At 37.3% G+C, this 24,570-nt stretch overlaps 1 protein-coding gene across 1 annotated transcript; it reads left to right on the top strand.

Moving 5' to 3' along the window:
- Window positions 1–14,625: 14,625 nt before the first annotated feature.
- LOC111188514 (uncharacterized) lies at window positions 14,626–22,789 on the top strand. Its single transcript, XM_049470855.1, has 6 exons — window positions 14,626–14,751; window positions 17,123–17,434; window positions 17,530–17,820; window positions 18,798–18,860; window positions 20,384–20,514; window positions 22,784–22,789. Exons 1-6 carry the CDS (start codon window positions 14,694–14,696, stop codon window positions 22,787–22,789), a joined length of 861 nt encoding a protein of 286 aa, XP_049326812.1. The 5' UTR covers window positions 14,626–14,693.
- Window positions 22,790–24,570: the final 1,781 nt, after the last annotated feature.

Genomic DNA, 24,570 nt, shown 5'->3' with positions numbered 1-24,570 from the left:
CACAATTGGCTCTGCTCCCTCCGGGTGGGTACAGTACAGTAGATGGCGCTCTCTCCCCACATCACTCCTAGGGTGATATCTGCAGCACAGTGCGTCTGTGAGCTGATGTATCAGAACTGAGTCGCTGCGCTTCTTTCCTCCGAGCGTTAGCGCTGTGATGCTGCTCGGTAATGCTACAGCATCAGCAGCAGCTTAAAAAGAAGCGGTGTCTGACTTCACATGTATCAGAGGAGGCATGTGTTAGTCTTCACCCTCCTGGTGTGTTGGGGCATCACTAGTGATAGGGGGAGTCCTAATGAGTGGGTTGGGTAATTGGCCGTGTAAATTGGGGAGAAAATGGGAAAAATTATAAACCGCTATGAAAATAAGTGAACTACAGGAGCACTCTAAAAAGAGATTTTGTGTTTTAGTCAGAAGATCTCAAAAAAATTTTGAATATGTTTAAAAAGTTACTTTATTTTAGTGTGAAAAATGTGAAACTCATGTATTATATAGATGTATTAAACACAGAGTGATCTATTTTAAGCGTTTATTTATTTTATTGTTGATGATTATGAAGCTTACAGACAATGAAAACCTAAAAATCAGTGTCTCAGAAAATGTGAATATAATATAAGACCAATTGTTACTTTTGGCAGTGTGGGCAGTGTGCCAAGTCCTGCTGAAAAATGAAATCCTCATCTCCATAAAAGCTCTCAGCAGAGGGAAGCTGTAAGATATGAAGTGCTGTAAGATTTTATGGGAAAACAAAACTGCACTGACTTTAGACTTGATAATAAAACACAGTGGATCAACACCAGCAGATGACAGACATGACTCTCCAAACCATCACTGATTGGTGGAAACTTCACTCTAGACCTCGAGCAGTTTGGACTGTGTGTCTCTCCACTCTTCCTCCAGACTCTGCTCTCTTGATTTACAAATGAAATGTAAAATTTACTGATGATCAGTGATGGTTTGGAGAGACATGTCTGTCATCTGCTGGTGTTGATCCACTGTGTTTTATTATCAAGTCTAAAGTCAGTGCAGTTTTGTTTTCCCACATTGTGACTGTGACTTCATAACATACACACAGTGTGGACTAAAGTAGGTGAAGAAATAAGTATATAATTTCCTAACTAATTATAATAAATGATTATTTAAATTTTAGCTGTCTTCAAAAAGTGTATAATTACTTTTTTATGCTATTCTGTTATCATTATGTCAGTGGCATTAAATAGTCTTAAAATTACAAAAAATAACTACTGAAAGACGCTCGCCAAGCCCTCGCCGACTGATCACCAACCATTTACAGACACCGGGCAAATATTTGGCATGCTAGATATCTGAACCATATTTCAGTATAAAAGTTGCTTCATAGAAACTCGTTCTGACTCACTTTAAGTGCGTATTCTCCTCTATAGAGACTCTCTGGCATGGCATCGCTAGTTCTGAGGAGTGTAGTTCTACTGAGTTCTTGTGATAAACATGTTTCTGAAGAAAAATCTCCAGAAACACGTGAGTCTGCGTTTTCCCAGGTAAAAAAAAAATGTGTAATTTGTGACCCTGTGTTGCTGCTCAGTCGTGTGGTGTGAAAGTCTCAACAACTGAAGGGCTCATGATTACAACACGACCAGTCGTGTAGTGTGAACAGCACAACAACTGAACAAGCATCATCTATTCCACTCCTTATTTATGTGTTAAAACATTTATTCAGGATAACATGTAAAACTCTATCTGTGCTCCATTCTGAAGGCAGATGCTGGACTGGGCAGCATTGAGAAATCAATGAATTTGGCAAGCAAACACTACTGTGGAAAAATGTAAATGGAGTTCACAAAGATGCATTGCTTTTCCACAGTAACATTAAGAATATGTGCAAAAATTAAATCCAAAACCACTATTACATCACCACTATTACATCACATTACACTGCACTTGATCTCTTTATTGAAAAACAACACATTTTTACATAAAAAAACCCCGCTGAATTAGTGTCAGAATTGAATTCAATACAACTCAAAAAAATGTAATCAAGGCACAGTGGTAATGCTTTTCACCATAAGATACTTCAAACATGAACTCCTCCTCTAAATATAATACTCACGAGATTGCTTTAAACACTGATGTGAGGAAAAGGAAATGAAAAGTTAAAGCTCTAATACATTTATTTAATGACAGTCAGTCTCTAAACAGAATAACAGCGAGTGTGTAGACTTGCATTTAAACATAAAACTAAAATTGCACTACTGAACCTTTTGCACTTTTTTCATATTCCACTGCTGTAGATAATCATGTACTTACTTGTAAATTATATCCATACCCCATTACTGTTTCCATATATATATTTACATCCTGGATGTAAATTTAACACCAAATTAATATTTATATTTAGTTCCTTTATTTATTTGTTTATTGTATATTTTCTATTTTTATCTTTATGTGGTGTTTTACTTGGCAAGGAGCAAAGAAAGAATTTGATTGTACGAGAAAAACTTGTTTCTTTCTGTGCACATAACAATAAACTCTTTAAACTTAAACTTAAAGAAAAAAACAACACTGAATTTGTGCAAGAATTGCACACAAATCTCCTTAAAATGCAGTCCAGCTCAACTGCACTGTATTCCACTGTGTGATGCTGCTAATGTGCAAAAGAAAATCACAATGCACCGGATTACATTTCGTCTAGGAGCAGCGAGGAATTTGTGCCACAATAAAATGTATTCACTATCCAATCAGAACAGTGCCTTCCCTCTCATTCCACTTTCACTCAACGTGCAGTTCCACCTAAAAAACACCAGGTGACGCCAAAGTCTCTTATAAAACAAACAAATGCGCTGGAGCTGTGCACAGAAAAAAACACAATATACACAATATACTAGCTTAAGTTATGTGGTTATTTAACACTGTAAATGTTCTTTAACATTGTAGTTCATCATTAATCCATGGTAGTGTTGCATTTTAATCCCTGGTTTTAAGCACAAAAATGTTCATAAAACGTTTGAGCATACACATGAACTTTACATACAGAGTATAAAAAAATGAATAATTTTTTTTACAACAATGACAAAATAGCATTTGTTACCTGTTCCACACTCTCTATAAACTTTACCGTGGAATATACTTATTACAATCCTTCAGAGATGTATTTTTTTAAACATCCATAACACTTAAGTTAAAATACACATTTTACTTGCATACCTGGGTTTCACTCAGTCCTGTTACCGTAATACATTACCCCATCTGAAACATCTGGAACAATCTACACAGGAAGTCACATCTACAAAAGGAAGTGACATCAGCTGGTTCTGGTTCTGAAGAACATGGGAAGCCCAAAATTAAGTTCCATCATTTTTTGTTTGTTTGTATATTTAATATTTTTGTAACTTGTAAAATGAATTTCTGTTACTTTCAGTCTTGTTACCTAAAACATAAAACTAACAGGAATGAGTGCCAGTAACAGGAGTAAGTGTCAGTAACAGGAGTGAGTGCCAGTAACAGGAGTGAGTTCTAGTAACAGGAGGTAAGTGTCAGTAACAGGAGTGAGTTCTAGTAACAGGAGTAAGTGTCAGTAACAGGAGTGAGTGCCAGTAATAGGAGTGAGCGTCATAAGTATTAACTATTTGCAGTAAACCATTTGTTAAAAATAAAGACTTTCTTGAGAGAAAATGAAAGGAATTAGTGGACTTAAACATAACCAGTATATGTTCTGAATAGTTAAATATATGTGATAGTAGAAAGAGATAAAAAAGATTAAAAAAAGGTTTAATTTGGAAGAGTTACAACAAACAAATGGCTCCCATTCAGTGTAACATACACCTTATATACACACGTCTCTTTTTCACAATATTTTAGATCCTCAGTGCTGCTGCTGTTCACCTCAAAATTATTCTTAATCTAAAAACAGTTTAGTGTTTGTTTGTTTGTTTAGTGTTTGTTTGTTTGTTTAGTGTTTGTTTGTTTGTTTGTTTGTTTAGTGTTTGTTTATATAAAGTAAAGCAGAGTAAATGTGGAGGATCACAACTGCAAGGTTTATGATGCTCCTTATCCCTTAAACGGGGCCAGACTGCACCATATCACAACACAGCCTCAATTATTAAATATTATATTATAAATAATAAATTATTTAATTATTATATAATTCAATTATTAAAAATATCATATCCAAAATATAAACACTTTGAGTAATTATTAAAACATGTCAAATACCTTCTATCAGTATTTGTTATGTAGATTTAATTGTATGTCTCAATTGCTGATTAATAGCACAGTCTAGATATGCTGTAAATAGGACTATATTACTAGAGTAATGTTGCAGCTGTTCATATATACTCCATTCATGTATACTCTACACTACTTTCTACTAATTTAATATGGAGGTGTTAAAATTGTATAAATACAATAAAATAAAGTGATTGTGGCTGTAACAATAATATTAATAAATAATAAATATCCTTTCTAAGACGGTTCAAATTATTTCAGCTCTGAATTTGTGATAAGGGCCATGGTGTTACACACTGAGGAGTGGGAGGAGTTATAGAGTTTTATCACTACAGGAAGGAAAGACCTCCTGTGGTGCTCTGTAGTGCATTTGGTGCTACTGTGACTTAATTTAATGGAGCCATTGTCTATAATGGCCTGCAGTTTAAGTCCTATCCGAATGGGATTATTATCTCAGGGGGGCGTCTCTGAAATATATTTCACACTTCTACTCAGTGATAAAACTCTTGCATCCGGACTGCAATTGTAAAAACAGGAGGATCAGTGAGTTTTTAGGCTTTTTTCTCAATCACATGACATCGCAGCGTTCAGTAGCTCCTCCATTTCCACTCGCTGTTGTGTTTTTTACGTAGATCTCCGTGGAAACCGTAGCACGCCCAAAGTGTAATTACGGTGCGCGGCAGTGGACAAATAGGTATTTTATTAAAGGTCACCTTCCGTCGTTTTTTCTTTCATTTTAAAATGTCTAGTTGTGGTCTAGTATGAATGAATGACATGTGAGCCGTTTTTGTAAAAAAAAAGTGCTCAGGTGTCTCTGTATAGCTCTTTTTTAATGGACTGTTTTAGGGGTGTGTCCAAAATGACCGGATTCCAGCTTTGCTCATGAATATTCATACATGCAAACAGCATGCAAATATCTCTCCTCTGATTGGCTAGGAGCACTGCGACGCCCCTCCACCGCTCTGCCGCTCACTGCCTCCCACCTCCCACCTCCTAACTGATGAGCGGTGATGTTGCGCCGCTTCAGCTCCGCCTCTGGGAGTTTCTCGAGCCAAGGTGGGCTGGTCTGTGAGTTTCTGCCTACGTAGGCAGAAAGATAATTCAAAATTCACCTGTTTTTCGGAGGGGGGGAGGGGGGATTTCTTTGCTTAGCTCCTGCAGACAACGGGGGCTGCAAAACAGTTTAATGTGCAGGTGTACACATTCAACTCGGAGAGACCTACTGTATTCCACAAAAAACAAGAAAAATCGGATTTTCGCGGAAGGTGACCTTTAAAGGCGAGGAGACGAAACTCAGAGATGTGCGTCCGGAGTCGGAGTTCAGAGAAACCCAGTAGATAATTCAGCCTGTAATTTTCTCAGAGGTAGTCTGAGAAAAACACGTACATGATCGCTCTGGACGAGAATAAAATCACAGGGGATAACAAAAAACATAAAAGAGAAGATTACCCCAGAACCCCCTGAGAAACTAATCCCATCCGGATAGGGCTATAGACAGCATTATCTCAGACACAAGTCCAGCTCCACACCCACCAGCTTTGTGGATCAATTCGTCACCCTCAGCCTGCTGCCCAACAAGCAACAGCACAGAGGAGAGCAATCAGCAACTCGGGGACAATGACCACAAACATACTTTAGAAAGCACCCAGAGATGGATGGTAACAGAGCACTGGAGAGATCTGTAGTGGCAACAATGAGTCCAGATCTACAGGACTGTGCAAAAGTTTTAGGCACCAATGCAAACTACACTAATCCATTTTAATCTCATTAATATGAGTGTTTTTACCTGAAAAAAGCACCACATATGATTTGAACAGATGCAAATAAACATTCATACAGTAAAACACAACAAATAATTCTACTTTTTAACTGTAGGCATGTTATGTCCTGTGAGCTGAGCTGAAGAACAAAGTGTAGAGATTCCAGATTTCTCCTGGATGCTCCTCAACCAGCATGTGTACATTATGTTCAGTTCCGTCAGCAGCTCACCTGATTTACCACATTTACCAGTAATTTACCACCAAACCAGGTGTTGATTAACATGATGAGAACTAGAAATAACTCTATTAAACTCAAATAAGGAGGAGAGATTAGGAGATGTTAGGCTGTGTGTTTTACTGAGATAATAAACACTTACTGCAGTGATAAGAAGCTTTTTCTTTACTGTAATTCCCACAAGTGCCTAAAACCTTTGCACAATACTGTATATCCCATTGGACAGCTGTGTAGAGATCTTAAAATTACTGTTGGGAGAAGAAACCCTTCAACATGATTTGTTGACGGTTATAGAAAGAGATTGATTTTAGTGATTTTTTTCCAAAACATCCACAAATAAATATTATGTTGAGTGCCAATAATTTTGTCCAGCCCATTATAAAAAAAGCCAACCAGCTTGCTGCTTATGTTGCGAGTAAAGGAGGGTCAGAATGCTAGTGGGGAGGCCCATAGACGATAAGGAGATCTGCACAAGCGCAGCAGAAACTAATAATAAAGGATTTGTGAGGTTTTTATCAGAATATATCAGTGATTGAAAATATGTTTGACCTCCAGTCTCCACTATTGCACTTTCTCCCACTGTAAAATATAGGTGGCTGACCCAGTTCAGTTAATATAGCCAACATTCTCATCTCCACCAAAGCCATGTGGAAGACACACACAAACACACACACACAGCGTGTTAAATGAAAGTTTGTTAAGGATCTGTCAGACTTGCTCCTGTTTTTTACTGCAGTGTAGAGGTCTGCGCGGGATTGTTTTTTTAAACCCGCTCCCGCATGTTTTTGACCCGCTCCCTCAAAAAAATTGTTTCTTTTAATCCCGCTCCCGCTAGCCACATACACTTCTGATCTTCAACCAGCCAAAACGAGCACATGTCACTCCGCTGCTCATTGAGCTCCATTGGCTACCAGTTTTTGCTCGTATCAAATTCAAAGCTCTTACAATCGCCTACAAGGTGATGACAGAACAGGCTCCTTCCTACCTGCACTCGCTCCTGAAGGCTTACGCTACCTCCCGGCCGCTGCGCTCCTCCAATGAACGTCGCCTCGCTTTGCCAAACAAACATTCACACAAAGCAATCCAGACTGTTCTCATACAGAGTTCCCCAATGGTGGAACAAACTACCTTCCACTACCAGATCAGGAGAATCTCTCGCTATCTTTAATAAACTCCTGAAGACAGAGCTCTTCAAAGAGCACTTACTCTCCTAACACCTCAAACAAACTAACTAATTCTAACCTCATCTCCTTCTTCCTCTTCTCTACTCCTCTATCCCATTATTTCCCTCTGACCTCCTTTAGACCCTATCTATAGATGTTTTTACCTTTAACTTCTATTATTTTTGTACTTCACTATTGTAAGCCGCTTTGGACAAAAGCGTCTACTAAATGTAATGTAATGTAATATAATGTGATACCGCCCCCGCATCGCCTGGATTGATTAAACTCCCGCTCATTTATGTACCGCGCCGCAACATATTCTGTCGGGTCCCGCGGGACTACCGCGGGAGTGCAGACCTCTACTGCAGGGCTCTGGTTTTCTGTCTTCTGGGCTGCAGTTCAGACATCTGAATTCCATCCTTGCTATCCTTACTATTTCTTCTTGCTGTCCTCCGGAGGCACTGGGTCCCTCTTCTCTGCTGCACATTACAGCATACAACTCCTTGATCACAACAACTGCAACCACCAGCAGGGCCACCAGCAGCAGCCACTTTGTAAGATTAACTCCTTCAAAGCTGAACAGAGAGGAATCTGAATCTGCAGAACAAACAAACACACCACAATAAATACACACATTTACAGATTCTTTATCCCCCCTAAATAAACACGTATCTCTTGACTAATACTGTGGGGTATTGTTGATTTATTTTAAATATTTAATATGTTTATGTTTAAAAACTTAGAAATGGGGTATAAATTATTGAGATAATGAGCCGTCAGCCACTCACTGTGCCGCTTGATTTAGGATGAGTCAGTGTGTCTTTGCTATCATAGTGACAGGAAAAGTACACATTGTGTGACTCGAAACGCACCGCAAAAGTCATGTACTAATTATCTTAATTAATCACGGGTGTGGTTAATTAATTTTGGGCGTAACATAAAATAAACCAATCAGAGAGTCACTCTGTCGCTCATCATTCCCTTTAAGAGTAGAACCAGGTGAGCTCTGTCTTTGGTGGATTGCTATTGTAACGGTGCAGCTACCTGGACGTGTTCAACAAACTCTTCTCAGCAGAGGAAACTGAGCTGCTGATTGACGCTGTGAAGGAGCTCCAGCAGCTCATTTACGGGAACAGCAATGTTATTTTATTTACTATTCTGTTTATTGTTGATGTAAAAGTTGTGTTTGTGCTGCTGTGTGTTCATGTGTGTGTAATAAGTGGGGGTGTACGCTCAGCTCAGCGCGCTTGTGTTACAGAGATAGCGATGAACGTCTGACTGTTGGCGTCTGTCTAGGCTGGATCCTAGACAATCAACCTAAATTCACCCTACATGGTGGAGAACCGTCATAAAATATTTACAAATACTTAAAACTGGGCATCCATTCCTGACACTAACCCCCCCAAATCCCCATAAAAAATTCTAAATAAATAAATCTGCCAGAATAACACTCTGTTTATACTGTGAACTAAACAATTATCTCATACCTGTAACAGTGACGGTGTAGATGTAAAGATCTTTATCATTCCTGGTGTTTCGTATGATGTAAACTCCACTATCAGACTCCTTCATATGTCTCAGCCCCAGAGCAGATGATGATAATAGAGATGTTCTGTGTTTATATTCAGATTTACACTTCAGTGATCCTCCAATCACTGTACAGATCTGACCACTGGATCCATCAGCTGATCCTGTACTGTAATGAATCACCTCCACTGAATCTGATACAACCATCTCCATCACCAGAGATTTACCAGACTCCATCTGAACTGGAGTCCTCAGACCTGAGGAGAAAAACACAATCAGATACATAAATCTGATCTAAATAATCTAATCAATGTCATTCTATCAGTGAAGAACTCAGATAAACACTTACCCTCAGTCTGAAGATACAAATCACAGAGAGCTATACCATCACATTTACAGTTGTACCAGCCTCTCTTGAAATCAGCTTTAGTGATGGTCAGAGAGAGATCTCCCTGCAGGTATTGATTATAGCTCATCTGATATCCATCCTTCACTGATCTGCAGGAAGTCTGATCACATTCAGCCAGAGGATCAAAGAGCTTTTTTAACACCGTCCATCTGACCACTCCAGAACATCTCTCAGTGCAGGGCAAAACAGCAGTACCATCATACTTCACCTCCACTACAGTAGAAAAAGCTGATACAAATTCTGAAGGAGAGAAATTGAGAAATTATATATAGATACATTTAAACAAAGTTGGTGAAACTGCAGATCAGACAGATTTAATTTCTCTCTGTAAAATTAAGAGTGGTTACCTGATCTCATCTGTGATATCTGCTGTAATGGATCAGTACAGAATCAGATCCTTCATTAACGATACAACATTTTACCCACTGGTAGTGATGCAAAACTCTCAAAAAGCTGGTGCAGTAAGGCGTATTTTTAGAAGATATTAAAGTTTTAAATATCTAGTTGTATGTCTGTTGATCTACACATGTGCCCACGCTCTGAGCTACAGTATACACATTACTGAATACTGAAAACTGAAAACTGATCGTTACTCATTTCCCCTAGGCCATTTAAATGCTCATCCCCCATTGTGTGCATGAGTGCAATTCCAAAAACTTCCAATTTTTTTTTTTTTTATATTCAGAAAATGAAGTCCTAATTCAGAAATCCTTACAACCAAGCTGAGATGTTTTAATTAACACCACTAATATAAATATAATAGCATTTTACATTTCTTACATTAAAAAAATGCATCTTAAGAAGAACAAATGCAATTAATCTGTGAAGTTAATCACAGAATATAGTTAAATATTGTGATCTGAACTTTGAATTGATTGACATGATTAAAAAAAAATAGGACTGTCCATAAAAACATTTTAAAACAAATAAATATTTTCATCCTCATGTGAAAATTGTCACACTTTGCGCTAAAAGCGCTCCTGTCTCTCCCACACTTAGCTCTGCCTGCAATCTGCAGCCTTCGGACTACATTGCCCAGGATGCAACACACACTGGCATCATACCCAATCCCGATCACATGAAACAGCACATGACACTTCCAGGAAGCAGGTCACCTGAATACTAGCCCTGTATAAGGGGCGCATTTGCTATTAGTCTTTGCTGAGAATTGACGGTTTATCGTTGTACAGTGCGTTTTTCCCATTGCTTGTGTTACTCTCTCTCTCTCGATTTGACCTTGCTTTTATATTGCCAACCTTGATTTTTGCGTAAAATAAAATTACCTATTTTAAAAACTACTTTAAAAATGACAAATTACTCATAAAATCTACTCAATTACAGTAATGTGAGTAAATGTAATTAGTTACTTTCCACCTCTGCTGATTTCTGAGGAATTGTGGCAATATTAGCACAGGGAAACTAACTGTTCAAAAACTCAGACTTACCAATAGTGAGGATCAGTAGAAGCAGAACATGGAGAGCAGATCTGCAGAACTTCATCTCTAACCTAAACACACACACACACACACACACACACACAACCACCAGTGCTGTCAGAAAATCCTCTTTAAAATAATGACTCTGAACTACACAACAAAGACTCTAATTCCCAACATGCACTCACACCGGACTTTCCTGACTTTGCTGATCACGTGACGCTTCGGCGTTCCTGCTCTCCCAGTTACTGATTGTTTGCACCTGGTCTGTTTCTTTAATTACCCCTCTGTTTTCTCTCTTCCTTGCTGAGTACTGAATCTAGTTTGCTAGCTTGAATTGTTATTGTTTCTAACCACAGACTCTTCCCTTGACCTTTCATTTGTTTGTTTTCCATTGCCGACATATATATTTTTTTGACTACTCTTTTGCCTTGCTCCTTATCTACTGCATTTCCCGAGTATGACGCGATTTGCCTGACTAAGCTCTGGTATGTTGATTACATTTGCTGCCATATTATTATTGACCCTTCCTGCCCCAGACTCCTCCCGTAAGCCTAGCCTCTTTGTTAATAAGCTGTGTGTGTCTGGCCTGTGTGACATTAGGGGATTCAGAGTAAAGGGGGATGAATACTTTTGCATGTCACACTTTTTTTAGATAATTATTTGATTAAAAATGTAAAAACTTTTATCCATTTTATTTAATGTCACAAATATGTGCTACTTTGTTGTGTCTGCTGATACCTGCTATCCTTTATACTTAATTTAATCGGTAATACTGCACTACCTCATAGCTACGGTTAGGTTCCTTTCATACTTTGTATAATTTTAGTATTTATGTATATATATTTATATATACTTCATTCAGCTGTAGTTAATATTTTAAATCTCAGTATCTTCTATAGTCTTATATTTCTTACTGTGCTTTCTTACTGTACCTCACCTATTATTGTTGTTTGTGTCAGAGGTACAGAGGTACGATAAAAGAACTTTCTTGTACTCAAAGGTTCTCTTTTCATAATTGTTCCCTTTAAAGGTATAATATTGGTCTATACAGGGTCAAATGTTTCCTCTGAAGTAAAAAGTCATTCCTAACAGATGAAAACACAGATTTGTACCATTTAATCAGTCAAACGGTACATTCAGTATTCTGTATCACTGTACTAATAAGCAATATATATTCTATTTATACACTTATATATTTGAAAACCAGACAATTTTGGATCATTATGCTGTTGACACATATTTAGTTGATGATAATGTTTATAATCTTTAATATTTACTGGCACAAAAAACATGGGTATAAAAAAAGACTGTTACTGAAAGTTGCTCTAATGCACCTCAATATAAGAGAAAGTATCTATCTATCTATCTATCTATCTATCTATCTATCTATCTATCTATCTATCTATCTATCTATCTATCTACTTTGTGTTTGTCTATCACTTAAAAATCTCAATAAATTATAAGTTTGTGGTTGTAAGGAGACAAAATGTGAAAAAGTTCAAGGGGTATGAATACTTTTACAAGACATGTAGATCCTTTGATTCCAGAGAACCTAACATTTGTATTTCTCCCCCAATATGTAATATAAATGCTATATACTGAACTCTCGCTATATATAACGGTAATCCCACTGTAAACACCAGGCTACAAAAATCCCCTTTTCCCAAATCCAGCGCTTTTCCTTACTGACTTACTTTCAGTTTCAGTCGCTGCGCTGCGCATTTAATATAATATAAACTTAATCAAACAGTCAGAGTATATAGAATATAAATATATAAACAGTATTAAATACTTACTGATCCACTGTGCAGAGACACTGTGGAGATGTTAGATTTTCTGTAAACAGCAGCTGTAGGAGTGCAGGAGCTCCAAACTTCAGGAGTTCTGGTGTTTTATTCCCACAGGCAGTGATCCGTTAGTTAAAGGGAAGAATACAGTTATTGTTACATAAATGTATAAAGTTTGTTCAATATAATCCATACAATCCACCAGATAAGGGCGTGTTCTGCTGTCTGTAACTGTTCTCCATATAAAAAGGAATATGGAGCGGAGCACTACCGCGCAGGACCAGAACTGCCAGAACTCTAGAGGGAGGATCTGGATCAGACCCAAACTTGTACAACAATCAGCGGAACTACAGCTTTACATTCACCTCAGGATTCCGCCTGTTTATTAACCCCCATTAAAGCGCGGATGACTTGACTGGGAATTTCCGAAGCGCGGATAGCTGGACTCCGGTACGTATTTGAGGTAAACTGGTCGCTGTAGTAGCCTAAGGCTGCGGTAAAGAAACACTGCGAACACAGCACATCTGTCCTCAATGGGCATTCTGAGTGCTCGAAATAAATAAAACAACAGGTTCAAAGTGAAAGTAACATATGAAACAGACCAGGTAACGGGGAAGAAAACCGAGGCTAGAAACGGTATTTACTTTGAGTCAGTTTGAGCAATGTGAGTGAAAATATCTGCACAGATTTAACGTCTAAGTTACTGGTGTGTTTACTCTAAGCGTATCACTGCATTTACTTAAAGATCCGCTTCTATTTGTGCTTTATTTTCTAAGCAACTAATACAGCTTTCACTTCTGAAACCGAAAACACCAAGTGACGCAGTAAAAATAAAAAGCGAAAACAATAACAATCATTCGCATTTCGAATAGTAAAAGATACATTTTTACCACTGATATAAAATATTATTAATAAAGGCTACTGACGTGTAGTTCGGAATTGGGAGAAATTTAGTGTTTTGTGTTTAAAACAGGCCCTGATGTGAAACCCAGCAGCAATATTCTAATAATTAAATAAAATGTAAGAAAAAATAGTAACGCGAATGTTGTTATAAATAATATTGATAAAAAGATAGATGAGAGAAAGATGTGTGAGTGTTTAGTGTGTACAGGCCTGTTACAAACCCTGAAATCCTAGGAAGTTCTCTACATGTTTCAAAACGGCAGTGAAAGCTCTCAGAGTTTAAACTCGATCCATTAAAGTACTGTAAACAGGGACAATAAAAGTGTGTGAACCTTGTAAAATGTCATGGTTTTCTGTATACATTTTTCATGAAATGTGATCTGACCTTCATCTAAGTCAAGGTCTGATCACCATCTAGAGGAAGTGTCTGGTTAAGGTTTTTGCCCTCCCTGAGATCTGGTCTCTGCCGCTCCAAAACCCAAATCAGGATCCATACTTTAACTTTGGGATGATGGTTTTACAGTGATGATGTGCTCTGCTTTTTTGTGCCAGATGTAGTGCATCTGTCCAAAAACATTTTGGCAATAATATTGTGAAGTGATTATTTGTTATTTTGTAAACTTCAGGTGTGCAGAAATGTTATTTTATCAAGCAGGTGCTTCCTTCATTCATAGACTCTCTGTTTATTAAAGGTTTTGCAGACTGTAGGCTTATGAACACCAATGATGCCTTCACATGTTTGTCGCTTATTGTTGTTTCTTTACCTCATTGATGACTTTCTGTTGTGCTCTTGGGGTCATTTTGATTGGCCGACCACTTCTTAGCAGAATAGCCACAGTCACAAATTGTCTCCATTTGTAGATTATTTGCCTTACTGTATGGTCGAGTTCTAAAGTCTATAATCTAAAAACTATTTTTGATTGTCTTCTGAAAGCTCTTTTTTTGCTGCAGCATCGCTCACATATGGGTATCCTTCTTGTGGAGCAAATTCAAAAGTTTGAGTGGTTTTATCAGTCAGATTAGCACTTATTTAAACCTACTTATTTTTGTGAGTCATTGTAGGCACGCATTTGTGTTGAAATGTTGGGTATTTTTTGCTGTAATTCTGAAAAGCATGTTCCCTATTAAATATTTTTTGTCCTTACTGTTGCACTGATCTTTGAAAATAAAATTAGAATGGCAAGAACAGAAATGAATTAGACCCAATCAAATTAAATAGCTTTTAAATTTGACTAATTTGAGTTTTCTTCTTATTTCTCACAGCTTTAACATGCCATCCTGCACATCTACTCTCCCTCTGCTCTTAGTGAGCACTACAATCATTGCTGGTAAGAAGGCAGACTTTAGTCTGGTTTTGACAAGGACGCTCTTTATTCTTTAAAAGTTCCAATTCAGTTGTGGATATGATGGAATTAATCAAAGAGACTGCAGGCAGTGTTGTATTGTTCTGAGACTAGAATGTAAATGTAAAGTACAAACAGATCTAAAATTGATCTGAAGGCAAATGTGATTAATTTCATAGACATCATTTTAAAAAATAAACTGTTTTTTAAGGATAATCGCCACATTTCCATGCAGTCATTCAATTGAACTTTTGCACAATGTAGCCAGCATAACAACACACCTGTTTACTTCTAGCTAACACCTATGAACTGCTCCACAACCAAACATCTTATCTCCTCATCTGTTCCATGAGTAAACACTATACGAAATAAATATGCTCTACAGATGAATATAAGCCTTGAACATCAAGTGAAGGTCTTACATATGAAAATACTTGTCTGTGTTTTGACACCCCACTTTCTGCATCCACGGAATTGTCTGGAATCCACAGGCAATAACATGCTAGTTTTGCATATCTACAGTATATATTTATACAGAGCTTCAGTGGAATGAGTGGGTTATGTTTTGTCAAAATCCCCAAATCAAACCCTGAAGCATAGCCAGGTAGATTATCAGATAGTGGCAATTCAACATCAGGTCAAAATCAGGCAGAGCCAATCAGAGTCTTCCTTCTGAGGGAGGGGTGGGGCTACGGGGTGTTAAAGTCCCTATAGGCTGGTCAAAATCAATCACAATCTTTATTTAGTTGCAGGACCCAAACTTGCTAGTGACAACAGGGCAATCAGGCAGATGTTAAGGATGATTTTCTCTTAGCGACAATCACAAAAAGTATCCCAAAGTCAGGGAGATCATAATCAATGATCTGCCCAGATGACTGTATTTTCATTAATAGCAGAATGTTCGTTCCTTTGATATAATGACACATACCAGACCTACTTAGAAAATATATATATATTTTTTTTTAATCATTTCTACCTCTGCAGTGCCTTCTCAGGTTTAACTGTACTATAGGCAAGGATGATGTTTCTCACAATATGCAATTGACAATAGTCAATCATTAATCCCGACCCCAGCTGACGTCCAACCATCTGCGCCTCACCACTGTCGGAGGCACATTGCTCAGCTCAATCAGCTCTCCCTCCTGCCCTGCCCCTAAACCCATACATCACCCAGTACCTCTCCCATTTTGTTTTAGCATTTTTAAGGTTTGAGCTAAGGGTGAAGTCAGCTAAGATCAGGGGGCTTAGTGCCCCTTTAAGACAGCTGGTCACAGGTTCACTTCCTAACTTTGAGGAATTTACTAAAACATTAGACGCAGTATTTGTTAACTTTTACCTCATTAAGGTAGGACTTAATGTTCTCCATCTAGAGACAGACCTGTTTAGGGTCAATTGCCTCAGATGGCTTGGAAAAAGTTATGGGGAAAATGAATCTTTCGAGACAAGCATGATCTTGGACATTTAGACTAAGCCTCAGATGTATAAAATGTCTGGCTCTGCCTGATCCAGAGAATGTATTTATAGATAATAAAATACAATATTTTTATTTTATGTATTCACTCACGGATACAAATCATTGAACTCCGGTTCTCTTATAAGGACATATATATTACATATATTATTTATACAGCTCTTGGAAAAAAGACGACTTAAATGATGTGTTTCTTTGATTTTACCAAATTGAAAACCTCTGCAATATAATCAAGAGGAAGATAGATGGTCACAAGCCATCAAACCAAACTGAACTGCTTGAATTTTTGCAGCAGGAGTAAAGGCCAAAAGCAGTGTGTAAGACTGGTGGAGGAGAACATGATGCCAAGATGCATGAAAAAAACTGTGATTAAAAAACAGGATTATTCCACTAAATATAGATTTCTGAACTCAAACCTTTATAATATGAACTTGTTTTCTTTGCATTATTTGTTTTGTTATTTCAGCCGTTTCTCATTTTCTGCAAATAAATGCTCTAAATTACACTATTTTTATTAGGAATTTGAGAAAAATGTAGTCTGTAGTTTATAGAATAAAACAACAATGTTCATTTTACTCAAACATAAACCTATAAAAGGCAAAATCAGAGAAACTGATTCAGAAACTGAAGTGATCTCTTCATTCTTTTCCCATTTCTATTGTGGTTCCTCTGAGTGAGCGCTGTGCACTAAGTGGGGGTTTGGATGCTGTACAGGCTGCTTTATGAGGTCAAAAATATCAGAATAATATCAACTAAGCCATGTAATGTCCACTGGGCTGGTCAGAACATCAGTGTTTTCAGACTTAGACCCAGCAGAGAAAAATCCAATAAAATAGGTAGGTGTTTATAACCCTTTAAATCCCTGTCTCTTATTCTCTTCTTCAGTGGTGGAATCGCCTCAAACTCCAGCTGAACCTGTTGTGAAGGTGAAGGTCCATGACTCTGCTGCTCTCTCCTGCTCTAAGAGATGTTCTGGAGCAGTTCAATGGACTCTTTTCAGTAAAGGCAAAGATCCTCTGGCTGAGTGTGATCAGACTTCCTGCAGATCAGTGAAGGAGGGATATCAGATGATCTTTAATCAATACCTGCAGGGGAATCTCTCTCTGATCATCACTGATGTTGATTTCAGTAAGAGAGGGCTGTATGTCTGTAACTGTGATAATAGAGATCTCTGTGAAGTTCAGCTTCAGATTGAGAGTAAGCATTTGATCCACAGACAGAATCTCCAGTGATGTAGATTCGGTGATTTACTCTCAGTTTACAGTTTCTTTTCTGGTTATTTGTCTTCTCAGCCTTAATGAGTGAAGTCCAAATAACCTCTGGAGAATCTCTGGTGATGATGATGCACATATCAGATGAAGTGGAGGTGATTTATCGCAGCAGAGAAGATGCTGAACAGTCCAGTGTTCAGATCTGTTCAGTGAATGGAGAATCACTAAAGTTCAACCCTGAATTCACACACAGAACATCTCTATCATCTGCTCTGGAGCTGAGAGGGGGAAAGGTCTCAGACAGTGGGGTTTATACTGTACGAGACACCAGGAATGACGAGGTCCTCCATATCTACACAGTTACCTTCCACAGTAAGTGTATTTACAGTATTTATTACATGTGATCCATCAATCCATCTTTTTTCAGTTCCAATACTGATATATAAACTTTGTGTGTCAGCCAATAACCAATACCAGTCCAATTAATTAAAGCCCCTTTTAATGTAGGCTAAATAGATTTTCAATGCATGTCTTGTCAATATCTTTTTTTAAAGTCTCTGCTCTATCTTACCACCCTCACTCTCCTCTCCGTGTAGAATGGGTGGTCCCCTTGATGATCATCATGATCAATCTCAATCTGTACTCAAGTCTAAGCAATCTGGCAAGCTACATCTAAACCTAAAGCTAAACCAAAACACGGAGAGCTAAGTCTAAAACTAAACCTCAAAACTAAATTAGAATTTTCTGTATTTCTGCAGAATATTTGGGCTAAATGTTCATCAGTAAGATAAGAAGAAAAAAATCAAACAAATGAGACACAAATATTTAAAGACTTTTTTATTAAAGACTTAAATTTTTTATTAATGAGATCCAATATTACAGATCTTCAAGTGGCAAAAATGTGTGGCCCTTTAGGTTTAGCAGATCATTTGATGGTGAAATGAGTGTGGTTTAAATTTAAGGCGTATTGTTTTGAGAAAGTAAAATATTTTTTTTCCAGTAAAACCTTTTCCTATCTGTGAATCATGGTGGTGGTAGTATTATGGTTTAAACCTGTTTTGCTGCATCTGGGCCAGAACAGCTTGCTTTTATCGATGGAACAATGAATTCTGATTATTCCAGCAAATTCTGACGAAAAATATTTCTGAATTTCAAGAAAGTGTGGGTCATGCAGCAGGACAACGACCCCAAGCACATGAGTGGCTCTACATAAAAATGGTTACAGAAGAAAAAAAATAATGTTTTTAAATGGGGCCAAGAAAAAGTCCTGACCTCATTCCAATAAAGTTGCAGTGTTAAACCTCCTGAGATACTTTCTCTTTAGGCTGAAGTCTTACTTTGTGTTTCAGGTGATTCTAAAGCTCAGGATCAGATCCAGAAGCCCAGTGATCTCAAATGCAATGCGGTACAAGGTACATATTACAGCAAAGAACATTGAACTGTTAAATGCATTGTTTTTCCACTGATTTGTTCTGTTATACAGATTACCTGGTTCATTGTGTATTAACCCTCTGGGGTCTACTCGCTCTTCCTCAGTGTTTCTACTAATAGCTTTACAATATATCAGTACAGAAATTAGATTCAAACACTTCATGAGTCAGTAGGATCTGCCCCTTCCATTGCATCTAGAGTAATGCAAGCATGTAAATAAAGGCTCTTCCTTTCTTCTTCACCTGTCCACTGTAATTGGTGGATTCGGACCAATAGGAACACATCAAATGGCCAGTGTTCATTAGAGAGAGATGTGTGTAAACCGTTTGTGCACCATGTTTAGTTTGTGCACCATTGGCAAGGGCTCTGATTCATATGCAGTATCTTAATAATAGTATTCTACGCAGTATCTTAATAATAGTGGACTGGAATGTGTGTAAATGTGACTCAATTTTGGTGTGACCAACATAATTTCTACACAATCATGACAGTTGTATCAATTAGAGCACACTTCTTCTCAATGGTTTTACAACAGTTGTTTTTAGACATTTATTTCACATTAATTAAGCATTTTATTCACATATTGTACTACTGCTGTGAAGCCAAGAGTCTGATAAACCAATTTCAACCACCAAAACAGTCTGTCCAAGTAAAATCTAATCTAAAATCAGACCTCAGTTTTTTCAGGTTTAGTGACAGATTATCTCTCACACTATAGCTCAGATAAGAAATAAAACATATGAGTATTATGATATATGAAAGTGTATTTAAAGGCAGCAAAAAGCGAGAAAATACCCTTAGACCCCAGATGGTTAATGCACAGAAAACCTAAGTTAGTTGAGAAGTGTAAACATAATCAGGGGTGTTTGGGGGTTAACAGGTGAAACACTTGAGAACAGTGAGATCAGGAGCAGCACTAACATACAGTAATATTGACATGAAAAGACATGAAAACGATTGCGGGACACGTATGTAATTCTGTAGTAAAAAGTATAAAAGTGTTATTCCTCCACATTAATCCCCTGATCTAAACCTGATGAACTGAGATGGTGATTTGAGGTGATTTAATTGGGATGAGCTGGAGCTTCACAGCGTGAAGGAAAAGCAGCAGCCATTGTTCAGCACCTCCAGAAACTCTGAGAAAACTATTCCAGGAGACTCTCCCTCATGAAGATACTGAGATTAAAATACCAAGGGTCTGCAGATCTGAACTCAAACATACATCTGATACTTATTTACAAGAATCTAAAGTATAAAATAATCAGATTCTGGTTAGTTTACCTCTTTTTACTGTTTACTAAATAATTCTGCATGTGTTCCTGTAGAGCTTTAATATAGTCTTTACAGTGTGAAAGAAAACACACTAAATGAGAAGAGGTGTGTCCAAAATTTTCACTGGTACTGTATAAACACAAATCTAGCTGCAAATAAAACACTTATAATATATACTTTCTTCTCTCTCTCTCTCTCTCTCTCTCTCTCTCTCTGTGTGCTGCTCTGTCAGTGTGGATGGTGTTACTGCTGGTGCTGCTGTTGGCTGTGTGTCTGGTATTAGTGGGGGTGATCGTGTGGCTGTACAGAAAAAATCAGCACCTCAACAACAATTGCCTCCAGATGTCAGCCGCGCAGAACAACGTAACTTGGTGTAAACCAATAACCTCCAGGATAATTTCTCTCTCCTTCTCTGACTCACTTTACTATTCACGAGTCGTGTGTGTGTGAGAGGAGCTGGTGCTATGAAGGTTAGTACACTGTCTCAAGCTGCTTTCGCACCTGCCTTATTTGTTTTCTGGATATTTCAGTAAAACAAAATGGCAGGTGTGAAAAGTGCTTTGAACCACAGTCCAGACCAAACAACCAAAATTTGGTAGCCTTAATCAAAAGTGGTGTTCTTAATCTGGATCATCTGATTCATGGTCCAGTTGGTTTACAGTATAAAACACTTTTTCTGACCAATTTCAAGAAGATGAGTGAGATTAGTAAGTAAAAGAAGAGGTGTTGTGCTGAAATCCGTCTCTCCTTGGTGATGTGCACGAGCATCACACAGCAGTATGGGTACAACAGATTACAGTGCTGGTGATTCTGTATCTACTGTAACTGTAGATTAATTACAGAGCAGTATGGATACAACAGATTACGACGCTGGTGATTCTGTATCTACTGTAACTGTAGATTAATGTTTATTTATAAACACATATTAACGCAATCTGAAAGGAATCTGTTACACTCATTTCGCTGCAGGACAAACCTGCACTCGAAGAATAGAGACTTATTCTGGCAGAGAGACACAATTCAGCACAACACCTGCTGGAAAGACTCACAAAACTACAGACTCACTAAACTGTAGTGTAAAACACAAACTAACTGGAGTACACAAGAATATACTACATAATAAACACTTGGGTATCATTCTGTGGAAGATATAGGTGTGTGCTCCATAGTGAACTTCAGAACTCAGGGTTATTATTTTAGTTTGGTTTACTATTTCACATTGCACTGTTACTGTGGGTAAACTGTTACTCTGATGGATACATCCAGAGTGGGAGTGTTTCTCAATAAAGCTCTGCTCAGATCCTTCCTTGTGTAGAAGACTCCCTGGGCAACTGGGTGAGAACAAACTGGCAGCAGTGGGGAGGAAAGAGGGAAAAGATTAAATAACAGCACCTGAAAGCAGTGAATGCTGGTGAATGTGCAGGGTAAAGTGGGTGAAGATGGCATAGGATTAGTGCCTTCTAGCATAGCTTTCACTAAAGCTTTCATTTTCTAAACATCTATGTTTACAATGCAGCTTAAACAGCCACTGACTGTTACCATATTAGAATGACTAGTGATTTTCTGAGACTGAATGAGTATCTCCACCAGCCCAGGCTCTGGAAGTGTATGAGTACTGTTCTATCTGTAAATGTCAGGTTTGGTGCTGCTTTTCTACCATTTCTAGCCCTGACTCTAAGAACTCTAGGGTTCATCTGTCTAAAAACACAAGGACCAGATATGTACTTTTACATCTCATCTATAGATACACTGAAAAATTTGATTTGAGTATTGTCTTCATTGCTTAGCTAGGGGTTAATCAGTGTCCGCTGTGATTATGATGTTGGATGTTGTGGTCAGAGAGCTTCAAGTGTCTCTGTGTTGTAGTAAGGTTTGCATGTTTGTGTGTGGGTATAAAATATATGTATAAGGAGTTAAATATATCTACAGACATGCTGCTATGATAATAAACATTAATAAATAAACAGTTACTTATTTATAAACAGTCTTAATAACTAATACAAACAAATCAGCTCATAAGACTCATAAGTAAACAGAAAACTACAGGAGTTTTACTTTTAAGTGAACAATTTGTGGCCTTCCAAGTGTGTCCTAAATTAATTGTGTATTTGACTGATTTTATTATTCATTTGAAAGTCAGTGTTTTTGCATATTTAAAATGTAAAAGTGTTTTTGTGCACAGAATTTTAAAGCAAATCTAATTTTAGACTACAGTCTTTGTGTGGCAATTGTAGAAGCAAACACTGACATAAAAAATAGTGACTGGACTGGACGCATATATTAGACACCAAACTGAATGACAGGACATATGCTCAGTTTTAGCATGCAGTAAGAGCTGTCTGCGATAAAGACATTATCGATGATGAAGACATTATTGCCTTATTATTATCTGTTATAATCTGTTGGTATTGGGACTAAGTCTGTAGTTAGATGGCTTGTTGACTTCAGTAAGGACAATTAGGAGCTAAATGAACATAGCTAACTGTATAGAGCTCATTTTGGATGTTAAGTCTAAACACATGGCATGGTAAGAGAAAACATCTTTGTGTGGATTCAAATGAGTTAAATCGATTTTAAAGGACTTACCACTCAGGACAGTTATTTACTGTGTTCATATGCTGTATCTGTACAGGCGTGAGTCATATAGCAGGCCATTCACTCCTGTGTGACTGAATCTGACTGGTTAAATGAAGCATTCCAAGCATTTCATGTCTGATCTCCTGCCAGTATGTTTTGAGACATATACAGCTCTGGAAGTTTTTGAATCAGTTTCTCTGATTTAGCTATTTATAGGTTCCAAATTCCAAGTAAAAATATTGATCATTTAGAGCATTTATTTGCAGAAAATTAGAAATGGCTGAAATAACAAAAAAGAGTTCAGAAATCAATATTTGGTGGAATTACCCTTTTGTTTCAGTTCAGATGGTTTGATGGCTTGTGATCATCCATCGTCCTCTTGATTATATTCCAGAGGTTTTTAATTTGGTACAATCAAAGAAACTCTTCATTTTTAAGTGCTCTCTTATTTTTTTCAGGAGCTGTATATAACATATATAATATATAGTCAGCTCTGCCCAATATGTATTAAGGCTGTGAGTTACTGATCAATGAAAAACTGAGAGCAAAGGAGGCTTAATATGACAAAACTAATGAATTACACATAGAAATAGACCTGAAGCTCACCTTTCCACTGCTAATAATACCAAAGACCATCCTTATTACCTCAGGTACTTTTGCTGTTTGAAACTTGAATACCTCAGCAAACTACCTCAGCATGTTTTTGAAGAACTGAGGGTTTGGTGGAGTCACTGTTTACTTGGTGAACTTTAACTGTGACGAGCACTGAACTGAACTGCTCTAGGCCAAGTGAGTTTATTTAACAGAATGAAAAGCTGTGGGTGAACGATTTCAGCCTGCATACAAACCAATGCTGGCGTTTCACGTAAAGCTGTGATAAGCTTCATTTAGGTTTAATTAAAACAGATAAATAAAGTTTTTTTTTACACTGTTTACACTGCATTTTTTATGTTGTACTGGTGATCACATGAAAATGAACAGTGTTAATGTTTTTGTTGCGTAAATAAATGTCTACATTTTACGTTTTAAATATCTGTATGATGTGTTTGTTTGTGACTCATTTTTACAAACCTTTACAGGCAACAAATAAATATGGAACTAGAGCAAATTTCTATTATTTATTAATTTAAAACATTTATTTAAATCATTTTAAAAATCATTTTAAAACAGCCCAGAGTTTACGCCATTGGATCATTTTTTTTGTCCCTTATTCTTGCAGCACCAGTATTTGATTTAGTTTGTGCGTGCCCAAACGAGATAAAACTGATTTACTGAGTTCTCTCCTTTATAACTCCAATTATAAAGATTTTTAAACTCCAGTTACAGTCCTGTGTTTTTTCCTCAGCTCTACAAGACTACAATTTAAAACCCCAACCACCAGAGGGCACAACAGGACTAATAGTGTTTTATGGAACATTAAACCTTTCAGAATCTGTATCCATTTCAATGGGCATGGTGTGTTTTCTAATTTCTTGTGAATTATTTTACATCACACAGGTTAATTGTCCATCAGAATAGACATTTATTTGTAAAAACAGAAGGTTAGCCCCGCCCACTGCACTGTAAAAATAAAATCTGCTCACTGAGATAAAGCATGGTAGCATCCCAGCTAATGTGGCCGAGTAAACCTTTTCCCATCATGTTATACGTTTTTTACTGCTCAATAATTTGTGACAATGTATATAAATATATATTAAAATGTGTGTGGAATAAAAAAACGATATAAGTTATATAACATAAATGTCTGCACTGCAATGAACATATAAAACACAAATATTATGTCTGATTTATTTACCTATTTATTTATTTATTATTTTATGTATTCATTTATTCACTTCTGTC

This window comes from Astyanax mexicanus, chromosome 22, assembly GCF_023375975.1.
Source record: "Astyanax mexicanus isolate ESR-SI-001 chromosome 22, AstMex3_surface, whole genome shotgun sequence".
In the NCBI taxonomy this organism is placed as follows: Eukaryota; Metazoa; Chordata; class Actinopteri; order Characiformes; family Acestrorhamphidae; genus Astyanax; species Astyanax mexicanus.
Note: the sequence above shows the minus strand (reverse complement) of the source record. Positions and strands in the feature narration are given on the sequence as shown.